Here is a 12,387-nt window from a genome sequence, read left to right as displayed (position 1 = left end):
CTTTGCTGTTGACAGGATATATATAATGAAATGGGAGCCCTGTTTCCTATGAAAAGTTTGGAAAGTAACACTATATAGGGCAAAGATACCATGTTGCTATATTAAAAAAGATGAGACAAAGTTTCGTGTTTTCCTCACAGGAGGCATTAATCATAGGTTGGCATTTCTGATAAGTAAGAATCTGCTCATTAAGTATTTTTCCTGAAGATATTTATTCTTATGCAAATCCTTCAGTCAATCACATTGGTTGGTACATTGGAAAACTCACACTTATCTTGTATGTGACCTGATGGAAACTTCTTTTAGCAAGCCTGGCTTTGTAGCACAGTTTTACTCTGAATTTAATAATACAAAAATGTCTTTTACATGCATATGAAAAGTGTCAAGTGTGAGTGTACTCTGGCTACTGAAAAAAATTCCACTTAGCATTGTAACATAACTTTAAAACTGCTTCCCCTTGCTCCCTTTGAAATTTAACTTACTGCTTTTTGATAGAACGCATCATGAAATCACCATTTGAATCACACTGTGTCTTTGTTTTAAGTTGACTTTCTATGTAGCTGCTGTTCTGCTCTAAAAAAATTCAAATGACATCCTAAGAAGTCAATTACATAATCAGCTTAACATTCCGCAAGGGACTGGCTGGGTCCAAAGCTCGGATGCTTGTCCTCATTCATTATAAGTATCTAAACTCACCAACTCTCATGGTGGGCACAACACATAGAAAAGTTTTTTTTCAGCAACAAGGATGGAATATATTTTGGTCCACAAGGGCTCTGCAGTTGAGCCCTCAGAGAGAGGTTACTCACCTGCCTATACTGTGAGATCATATAGGCACTGCCAGAGTTTGATTCCCTTTCTAAAAAGCTGTCTCTCTGAAATCTCAGATGTCTTAGGGAAGATCAATTGATCACAGGTTGACCATGAGGCCATCCCTCATGAAGGCTTACTCAGTTTCTCTTAACTGAGCAAAAGTGAAAAAAAAGTCTCCCTAGAGTTACTAGTATCTGATGAATGGTACGAGGAAATTTGCAGCTGGCTTAGGCTGGCTTAGTCTTGGATGGGACAGGAAGGGAAAACAGTTCTACAGGAAATTCTTATTCACCTTGACTTAAAAAACAAAGGGGATAGTGCATGGAAACAAACAATATTGCTTAATCTAATCAAAAGCAAAGCAAGGTGGCACATGGGAACCCAAATTTCAGTAGAACTGTGGATGATTTCTTCAACGCCCCACCCCTGCCCAAATCATACTGCTAAAAAAACCACATACATGGGCTAATGATAGAGACTTACTGCAGTGCTTTTGTAAGAAAATGTGACCTATTAATGTGCATTTATGTAATACAACACCAGGACATTGTCATCAATCTGGACAGCCGCCTGTGACCTTCTTTCTTTTCCTTTTCACTTCCTCCCTGACAATGCTATAATTCTTTTTATACTAAATGCCTGTTGGTATTCTTATGAATTTGTCTGCCCTATTAGTTCGTTACAACCTATGTGGTTTTTTATGTGCTAGACATCAATAAGGTATGCTTGATCAAACCTGTGGAGGACCCCAAAGGGCCCTCTGTAGTTCCATGGACACTGATGATGACTTTCATCTTTTTCAATAATTTAACAGCTGTTGATTTTGTTTTTCTAGCAATACACCTGGAACCTTTCTGTACTGTTGTGATTTTGCTTCAGGAGCAGTGGATCTGGTAAAGGTAATTCATAGGCTCCCTTTAGAGTACCTTACAAACCTGTAATTCAGGAGGCTGCCAGGAAGCCATCTTCATGAAAAAGAATGTGATGGCTTTGACAACTTTTAACTGAAGTTTTAAATATTCCAAAGAACAAAGTCTTACTCTATGCAGAGAGGAATGAATACCATCAGTGAGCTTGCTTCTCAGCTTGAGTAAGATACCAGACAGAATAGGCTTTTATATGACATGTTTTACAATGCTGAATAATTGAAGAAAAAAAGTTCCTTGAGTTACAGTAAACGTATTAACTACTAGTGTTCTCTCTGTACCTCTTTTCATCTTTTTCCTGACAGTCACATTCGTCCTACAATTCCATCCGGTGTTCTGCCTTTGTTCATGATGTGTGTGATGATGCTTCACCCTATCCTTTTCCAGATGAGATCCTGGATGTCATTCTACTTGTCTTTGTGCTTTCTACTATTCATCCTAACAGGTAAATGAAGACTAAAGGGCAGAGCAAATTACTTAAATCTCTCTTCTTGCTGGAGGTTTTCAAGAATAGCAAAAGAAGATGTTGAATCTTTATTATGTTATATATATAATAAGGTATTTCAAATCCTGTTTCCCACTTTCAGGCTTAAAGAGAAAAGCTGGTCAGACTAATTCCTTAGTGAGCCTCCTGCATCTATCAAAATACAAGGGGTATATTGTAACTAAATACATCCCTATTAAAAGTGAGAGTGATTCAATAAAAATTGCATATTAAAACCCCAGGCTGCTAGCGTTCTGTAAGGAAATTAGTTTTAGTGATCAAAACCAAATTTTCGTGACTTAACACCTTACAATTTGTTTATAAATACTTGGGTTGCTGATTTACTGACACACAAGTGCTTACGGGCAGGCCTTTTAAACCAAAATGCATTCAGAATTTTGTAATGTTTGGATTAAGAGAACTTGATCTTCTTTTCATGCATAGTGTCATGTTGAGTGCTGTTAGCTTTGTTACTAATGCCTCTCAATGTCTAATGAACCAAACTTTATGACAGTTAAGGCTGACTGATTGTGAAAATGCCTTTTTTTTTTTTATAGGAAAAATGCAAAAGAGGGCATGTAAGTTAAACTCCATGACTCTTCCTTTAACTATATCATATGAAGGGGAATACATGCAGTATATGTAGTAATATATTTATTAGTTTAAGAATGTTATCAAAATGTGCTTGACAAACAGAACAGTATTTCCCTAAGTCTGAGAACTGTTCCCCTGCCTCCCTGCATAAGTTATTGTTAACTTTAGAGAAAAGTCTTTCCCATATAGGATATTACTCCTTCCTGTTTGTTCAGAGATGAGCACATGAGTCATACAAAGCCTGGATCCAGACTTTTGAAACAATTTGAGCAGTAAATTTCACTTCTCTAACTGTGGTGGTGCTGCCAGGAATAAATTGGACAATAGAGACACATTCATTCATTTGCTTTGTTTGTAGAAGCAGTAATCAGATGTTCTGTCAGAATTTCTGTGGATCTTTTCCTATTAGTAATTTGAGAACATGTTTGGCTTTTTCTTTGCCTCTCCCCATGTCAGCATCTAAAGGCTGATCTGACTTGATCAAACCCTGATCCGTAAGCTTTTAGACAGTTCCTCATCCATTCTGAGGCCAAGCTCCATGGACTCCAGCTGATAACTGATATAGAGGGGGACACGCCCTCTTCTTCACCTGTCTTTCCTAGAGTTTATATCTCTCTATTCCCATGCTCTAGTCATAGGAGCCATCCCACCAAGTCTCAATGATGTCAATAACATCATGGCCCCGTAGGCATGTGCACATCTAACTTCATAGAATCACTGTGGTTGGAAAGGACCTCCGGGATCATGAAGTCCAACCTTCCTCCCAGCATCTACCTAACCACTAGACCATAGCCTCAAGTGCTACATCTACTCATTTTTTGAACACCTCTGTAAAGATTTCTGTGTTATTATCTGTACTGTAAGACCCACTTTCCAAAGTCTTGTTAGTCATTACTGTCATCTCACAGAATTAAAATGATAGCACAAAGGCAAATGTAATCCAGGTCCATCTTGCTCAGTATGCTTTTTTTTTAATCAGTATATTTTTTTTTTGTCTGGAAAATTTGACAGTGGGAAATGAAAAAGAAAGCCAAAGCCAAGAGAATTATGATACAGAACTTATATACTTTGGAGACCTGGAAAATATACATGAGAGGAATGCATTTTTATTCAGCACAGCTGTTACTTAGTGATTTCTCTTCAGGCTATTGTGTTTAGTTTTTGACACTCCTGTCCCCCATTTTTAACATACTTCAATTCTGCTAGAAGTCCCCTCTAAAAGCTGGTTGCAGGATTTAAATGGTATTAAACTTTCTTTAAGCTATATAATTGTGTTCCAGTCCTATGGGATAAGATTTCTCAAAGCACTTTCACATTTTGCACATGTACATTTTTATTAGGTGAACAAAACTTGTTTATATAGGTGAAGTCTGTAATTCTGTGCATAACTACCCGCCTTGAACAGTCTCTTTTGGGTGGTGCTGCCTCTTCTGTCTGTGGCAGCACACTTGGTTGCCTGTGCTGAGCAAAAGCAAAGAGGACATCTTTTAAAGCACTTACCTTCCTCTAAGGGAATTCCATGCTTAAAAAGTGTATACTGCTTTTTGTTCATTTGTTAGTTTGTAGATATATTAGTTCAGCAGAAAATATCTCTGAATTCTGTTCCTTGAAAATCAAGGTAAGATGCTTGTACATGATGCCATAAGGACCAAATTGCACTAGTGCTTGAGTTCTGACATTCTTGAGGTAAGGCAATCTGAGAGACAGGGATGGTGTGAGGGTGTTGTCTTAGTATGCAGTAATGGTATGCTGATTTCCTGTAGTTAAGTGGGACTTACTCTTCTTTAGCTCTTCTCATATACAGCACCCTGCCTTTCTTTTCCATTCATTTAGCATTCGCCCTCTGCTCCACATCTTCTACAAAGTCTATCTGCTTCCCTGTGGGAGGACGTGCTGAATTAGGCAAGGAGACTTTTATACTTTGCAGCCTGCCAGGTGCAGACAGCCTTTTGTGGTCTTTCATGAAAGTGGAAAACTTGAGTCCTTCAGTTTATTCTGAATGAGTGAGGCAAGCCCAAGTTATTCATTAGTAACTTATTTTGCATAGTAATACAAATGTATTTATAAGAAGCTCCAAGGTAGGATTAAGAAGTGAGAATGAAGATGATCTAGTGAAGGAGAAAGAGTACAGTGTATGGTACTTATTCCTATCATACATACAACAGGCTGGTGTAAACTTGATAAAGAAAAGCTTGATGTTAGATACTACCAAGATTCACAAACTTGTCAACATTTTGTAGGATGCAGACTTTCCTCCTCAACTACCTATCTCCAGTTGTGCTAGTTTCCTCTCCTGAGGTACGACTTGGATTCTGCTTTCCATCCTCAACCATTAGGTGTAGAGATACTGTTTTTCTGTGTATGATCTGTACCTGCATAAAAAAATATCAGATAAGGTTTTGCCTGCCTTCTGGGCCCTTGATTTTGTTATGAAACTTTGCAAGAAGGCTCAGTCAATCTCACCAATGCATGTAGCTTACCAGTCATTGTTTGTCATGTATCTGCCTGACCCATATGAACCATGAATGCAAAAACTGTGTTTTAATGCATCCTTGAGATTCTGTTGAAGTAAAGGAAAAGGGCTTCTTTTCTCTTTCCAGTTCGTATTATCTTATAGTTCCTTTAATAGTTTTGGTTTAGAGGCTTTTCTGTAGAGAATTCTTCCTGTTCACTGGTGCTTGGCCTTTTTATAATAAATATAGACGAATCTTCTCACTATAGTTTTGGAAATCTATGTATATTCGAAGCAGCTGGAAAAAAAACAATTATGTTTGCAGATTTCACCACTATCCTATCTATTTTTTAAGGATGCAAAGAGTTGTAAATAGGTTGGCGAAACTACTGAAACCTGGAGGAATGTTGTTATTTCGAGACTATGGAAGATACGATACAGCTCAACTCCGTTTTAAAAAAGGTAATTTCCTGAATGCTTTTGTAATTCATTGTCATTTTTTCCCAAAAAGAGTGAAAATGAACATCTTTTTCATTACTGTTCTAATTTCTTAGGTCAGTGCTTGTCAGAGAATTTTTATGTACGAGGAGATGGAACCAGAGTGTATTTCTTTACCAAAGGTATGAAATAGTATAGTTTTATAGAATGACTTGAGTGTCTCTCAAGATGACTTGGGTTGTGAAAGCTCATCTTAAAAGTCTAAGGAATGTTTTATTGGCTTTTAAAAAAAAATCATCGGCTTTTACAAAGCCCAAAGCTAACTGTTGTAAGAAAATAATTCTCTTTATATGTACACTTACTACATCTGGGGTCCTGCAAATTTCTTTTTTCTTGTGTTTAATTGTATGCTCAAATTCTATTATTTAAAATGTACTTGATTTCTTTCTTAAAATTGAGATAAATATACTTGGAAGGATAATATGTAGCAGTGTTCTGATATTTTGTTCTGCTGTGTTGGTGAATCTGAGCTGTGAGGCTACTCTTTCTGCGGGGGCTAAACTTAAATTCCTGATTATGGGTACTATTGCTGTTTGCCCATCTACTCACTTGGTTCTAATTGGCAGTCAGCTTACATTGGTATATTTTAGCCCAGCTACTGGCAATTGTGAAAGTGAGCATCACAATACCTTTTTTTCTTTTTATTTTTTTTACCATCTGTAACCTAGACAAGGTAAGCAATAGAGATGAAACAGGATTCATCCCAGCCTGAGTAATTTTAGAAGTGAGAATAAGGATTTGGGACATGTATGGGAAATCACTTGAATTCAAAGAGACATCTCAATTTTTAAATGTCTTATTTTGTGCTTACCTGTGACAAAGAAGCTAAAACTTTTCTAGTGGTGTCTGACAAGAAGAAGATAATGGCATAAATGTATGGATTGTCATTTGACAGGTGAAATACCTTTATCCCAATAATATGGCAACAGTAACCAAATATCATACATTTGTTTTCCTCAATGCTGGCATACTGAACCCTCTGAAAAAAGGATATCTGTAAATGCCATGAGTAATCACCAATGTGGTTTGGGCCTCAACGTATAATTTTTTTTACTGTAATATAAATCAAGAACTGTGAAAATTAATTTCTAACAAAGGACTTCTTACAGGCAGTTTCCTTGATCATTCAAATCACAAAACAGATTTAGTCCAATCTTTGCTGGACTACAGGTTGTTAATTACTGCTTTCTACATATTTTTTTTTTTTTTTAATTGCAATAAATCTTCGTATGAGAATATAGAGGAGGTATGGAAGATATTTAACTCGGCTGGATTAACTGAAGTACAGAATTTAGTTGATCGTCGATTACAGGTAAACAGGAAGAAAAAAGTGAAAATGCAGCGAGTCTGGATACAAAGCAAATTCCAAAAACCATTGCTGCTATCTGTGAATAATCCTGAAGAAACTACTGGAAGGCACCCTTATAGATGATTGTACCATGAACTCCAGAAACTGAAGGAAATTCGAGTACGTATATTTCTTAGAAATCTTGTGTTAGCCACTGAAAAGGACAAATATATTGTAATGATAACCATTCCCTGATTTTTTTTTTTATATATATGGGGGTTTTTTTGTAAATGTGTGGCCAAAAACAAATTCTGATTTCTGTTTTTACATGCAATAAAGGGCTACGCATTAGTCTAGTCATAAATATGACCAAGCACTATTTTACTTTCTTGAATATGAATACTAAATATAAGCATATATCTTGTTTCTGTTAAATTTCACAATGTGCAAAAAGTTTTAGAATGAAGTGTAGTTGTTTCAGAGCTACAGAGAATCAGAATATCTGATCTCACTATCACTCTAAGCTGTGCTTTGTTAATTTCTGATTCGTGTCTCTTTTAACCACTGTGCATTGTACAACTGTTTTCTATTTGGGGAGAAATTTCTTGGTGCATAAATAAAGAAGACAAAATCTTTCTGATTTGCATATAAGTTACTGTTTCATACTAACTGCATGTGATATGTATAGGTATCAGATCAATCAGTGGCTGGCACACTCTGCTGTGACTGACATTCCTCTGAAGTCTCCACTTTCCATCTATAGGCTCATCAGAAACATGCTGAACTCAAGTTTTTGTAATAGCTTACTGACACATATATTATATTTGAAGTGCAGTAGGTTGTAAACTGAATAATGTGTAGAAAAGTGTTAAAATGCTAAACTAGTACTGAAACCAAATTGTTAACATTTGCCTTGATAAATACAAGCATTGTTTTTATGGTATGTCAGTTGTGTTAGAGGGAGGAGCAAAAAGAATAGTACAGACTGCATTTTATTGATATTGTTATAGGATAATGTAATCACACTGAAATGGCAATCTCCATGCAGATGTGATAATTTTGTTGTTTACAGAGAGCAGTTGCTTTCATAGGGCTTGAGTCTTAGGAAGGAGACTCAATGTTTTTATATTGATCCTGTGGAAAGACAGGACTAGTACCTCAAGTGTTTTCAAGAAGAAAAACAAAATGGAACAGTGTTTTCAGTTGTGGACTGTGATACTGAGGCTGTTGAGCTACTATTTAAAGATGCTGCTTCTGCTATTTAAGTGTAATTTTACAATAACGTAGCTACAAGGAGGAAAGGACAAGAAACAGGTGAATGAATAAAATAAATCTCTTAATTCAACAAAGATATAGAATGCATGTAATCTATAAAGTGCATGCAGTTTTGAGTGCCATTAATATAGTGACACTCTCAAAGTCTCTTGCTTTTGTTTTAGTCTGAAGGGTAAGCATGTCACTGTTGACAACCCATGTATTTGCAAGTTCTTAGCTGCTAGGGTAAATAGAACTGATTGTCTTCTAGGAAAAAAAAATCTAAATTTAGATGCTAAGCATCTTCATCCATTTTGACAAGATGAGGCACCTGCTTAATTTCCATAAACCTACATCTGTTTCAAGAATGAGGTGCAGTAAGGGGTTTTTGAAGGTAGGATCTGATCCTGCATTTCTGTTGCATTCTAAACTCCCACTAGAATAAGATACTGTTTTATTACTTAAGTGGCTTAGGAAACTTTAGTTAGCAATGGCATTATTGTAACCTGCAATAAAACTCGTGTATAAATCAAATGTTAAAACGTAGCTGAGTTTTTTTAAACCCTAATTCTTAAAACACTGTAGCATCTCCATGGGAAATGTAAATAAATATCTCTGTGTATTTTTATTAGGTTACTACCCTGTGCTATTGATCATGACTTCTGAGTGTGTATAGCTCTTTGTCTAGTACAAAGTATTTTTAGTTGTAGAATTTTCCATGAGGGTGATGATAAGCTCTTGAGCATCATGCAGTATTATTCATGTGTGTGATGTTGATTTTGCATGTGTAGAGACTAATGAAATATTTGCTTTGGCTCTCATGCCGATATGTTGATTCTGGCACGATTTTAAAATTCACACGTTTTAAATTAATGGTGCCTGTTTTAAAAGTAGTAAGACCAGCTACTGTTTGTAAATTTACAACATCCACTGCAAAGTGAGCTGTAACTAGTCTGAACAGTTGTAAGATGGATAGAAGGGGAAATGGGCAAAGACATTATTCCCAATAAGAAATTTTGAATCTGAGTAGGACTTCATGTATTTTGCTTCATGACATTTAAATTTTCAAAAAGCTTAATCAAGGACATGTTTTCAAAATACTTTTAATTTATCTGCATTGGTTGGGTAAACTAATATTACAATATCAGCAAAAGAAAGGCAATTAGAACTACTGAAATTAAAGAAAGAAAAGAGATGCAGACAGCTGTATAGGAAGTGCTGTTCAAAAGAACTTATTGTTAGTTAATTTCAGGAGGAAAGAAAAATAAGGGTATTACAAACAAAATGTGCCCAGAATAGAAAAAGGCTATAAGTTTCACTTTTGAAATATCTGATTAAAGCATAACTACATATGTACCTGAAATCTCTAATTATATATAGAAATACACATTAGATAACTACAGAACATTTTAATTGTTAATTTCAAATTTTGGGGTGGGGGTGGGTTTTGTTGTTCTGTGTTTGTGTGTGTTTGTTTGTTTCTTTTTGCTTGGCATGGCTTCCTATGCTGGTGAAGCAGACTTGTGAATGTATACAAATGGCAGTTGGAGAAAGTTGATCATGTTAGAATTGATCTTTGGCTTCATTTGCTTTGGCTTGTTTTATCAATAGTGTACACTTTTTGCCCATCTCCACTGGCACTGCATTACGTTTAGGTACAGGGGTGCGTAAGAATGGTACTTACTGGTTTAGACCTTGCTTAGTTTTTAAGCGAGTACAAGACATCTATAAAGAAAGTGACTTTTTACTACACTAATTCTGCAGTATGTGTTCAATAGCAATTAGTTGATATGAAAAATGTTGGTTTTTCTTCCAGCAAAACCAAGGTGATTGCTTGCGCTGTATCTACAAATCCACTGATTGCGAAGAGAACAACCAAAATGCAGGGCGAACAGGCAGACAGCAGGAACTTTTAGTGACACTAGGGAAGATTTTTTTTGTATTGAAGACTGCTGCTTCTGTTTTCTTTTACTTCTGCTTGTGACTGGGCTGATCTGCAGAGTCTACTCTTTAATAATGACTAAACATTTGTAACAGACTATCTTGAAGTTTGTATTAAACACCAGTGGAAACCACTTAATGTAAAATTTGCTGCTTCATTTTGATTCATGGTATGATCTTTATTTACTGCTCCTGCTGCTCTTTGATCTGTTGACATATGCCTCATTTCCACTTTTTCCTGTGCATAGTAGACAAGCAGTTTCCACAGGAGCTATATACACAAACATTTGCAGTAAGGTTTGCTGGCTGGGTTATTTCTAGAATCAAAGCAAGAGTTTTATTTGCTTCTGTACAGAACAGATTGCTTTATCTTTTTGTGTGAATGCCATAATTTATATAGATGCTAAGTTAATCTAGTGGCATTGGTTGTATTTTAAAAATTGTTTAAACCAAATACATTTCAAGGTATGCTGTTTACGATGGCAGTGATAATAGCAGACAGTTCATACATAAACTGTTTCTTTATAGACCATCTAAACAACCTTGGAAATAAACTGTGTTTACATACTATAAAAATACTAAATATTGCCATGGTTAATAATACAGATCACTGTCTTTCATTGTCTGTAAACTTCTTTCCATTTTTGGAACAAAGATTGTATGTGAGGAGTTTTTTACATCAGTTACGTGCCAGTTGACCTCCTCTTGAGAATCAGCCAGAAATTGGACAAATCTAAGTCTGCCAAACACAAGTACAGTTAGTATATAGTCAGTAAAAACTATATGGGTTGCCATGGGGATCTGAACAGGTTCCTTGTCATACATGCTGGTCCTGACATATAGGTCATGCCTGGACTGGGCTTTAAGCTGAGAAGGGATCTTCTCTGTCCAGTGACCATCCTTCACCCTCTACTAGTACCGATTAACTGAAAGAAGAACTTGCCTGATTTGAAAGTGAGAGCAATACAGGCAGGAGGAGAGGAAGATGAAAATGCCCCTCAAAGGCAGATGAGGAGTGAGTGTTTCCTCTGGGAACTGGGATAAGTTCAGATGGACTGACAAAACTAGAAGGATGAGATGCAGGACTTAACAGGGAACTGAGGGACAGAACACCATGGCCGCCATATTGGGAGAAGATACGTAACAGGAGACAGTGTTGCAGGGTGAAGACATTGGGCCTAGAAGCAGGTGAAATATACTCATTTTGGTTAGAAGAGACCTTTAGGATCATCAAGTCCAACCGCTTACCCAGCACTGCCAGGTCACCGTTATGGTAAACCATGTTCCTACATGAAATGGGGAGGCAAGAGCTAAAAGGGGACTGTTGTAGTAACAGGGTGAAACTCAGGTAGCCAAATTGAGCTAAGGATTCACAGTGAAAAGACCTATCTTCAAAGTCTTTCTCCCAAGTGGTACTGTATTTTCACATCTTAGTGGAATATGATAGACTTAGTCTTTCATTCATATGTGCACAATGTATTTCAATTTATTACAAAGATGGAATGTTTCATTTGTTGTGGCTTATAAGTGCTATGCATGTTTGCAACAGTGCAGGTATGTTTATGATACACCTGCTCTTGCTTTTTCTTTGGGAAACAATGTTTTTATCCTTTTTCAAGTAGAACTTCATAGTGACAGAAACTACACTCCTAACTAAGATCCTGGGAAGCAAATGCAGAAGAATAACAGAAATGTCTGCATTCTGATTGTATTCAATCAAGGCAGGACAATTAAATTTACTCCATATGTTCTCATGTCCCATTTAAATCAGTACTATATCTGCAGATTATTACCTTGAAGTGCCTCCCAATCTGAATTTGTTATACTTGCATCTGTTCAACAGACCTTAAGTGAGTTTATATAAACTAGGAATACATCTTAAAAGGAAAACAGCAGAATAATCTTTAGGCTGTGTCTGGGATTACAACAGTTTAGAGAAAGAATGTTAATTATTCTAAAACACTCATGGTTGCAGAGGAGCACTCATCCAGGAGGCTGAAAATTTAGGTTATTTAAGGTATAATGTGTATCATTAAGATTATTAAGCCTAACAGGGCTGTTATGAAACTTCTTATACTTAATGTTAGTGAAAAGTATCTTGCCAATTGTTACTGTGAAATAGTAACAATTGTTAGCA

At 36.3% G+C, this 12,387-nt stretch overlaps 1 protein-coding gene across 1 annotated transcript; it reads left to right on the top strand.

Annotated features, from left to right (window-relative positions):
- Positions 1-1,648: 1,648 nt before the first annotated feature.
- LOC103777095 (methyltransferase-like protein 2) lies at positions 1,649-7,199 on the top strand (the record flags this gene model as incomplete). The annotated part of the gene is made up of 5 exons (XM_008944633.1): positions 1,649-1,712; positions 2,045-2,184; positions 5,625-5,731; positions 5,824-5,889; positions 7,009-7,199. Coding segments are annotated over 5 exons (568 nt in total), but the record flags the coding sequence as incomplete, so codon positions are not given.
- Positions 7,200-12,387: the final 5,188 nt, after the last annotated feature.

The sequence above is a fragment of the Merops nubicus genome, unplaced genomic scaffold, assembly GCF_000691845.1.
Source record: "Merops nubicus isolate BGI_N331 unplaced genomic scaffold, ASM69184v1 scaffold507, whole genome shotgun sequence".
Classification (NCBI taxonomy): Eukaryota; Metazoa; Chordata; class Aves; order Coraciiformes; family Meropidae; genus Merops; species Merops nubicus.
Note: the sequence above shows the minus strand (reverse complement) of the source record. Positions and strands in the feature narration are given on the sequence as shown.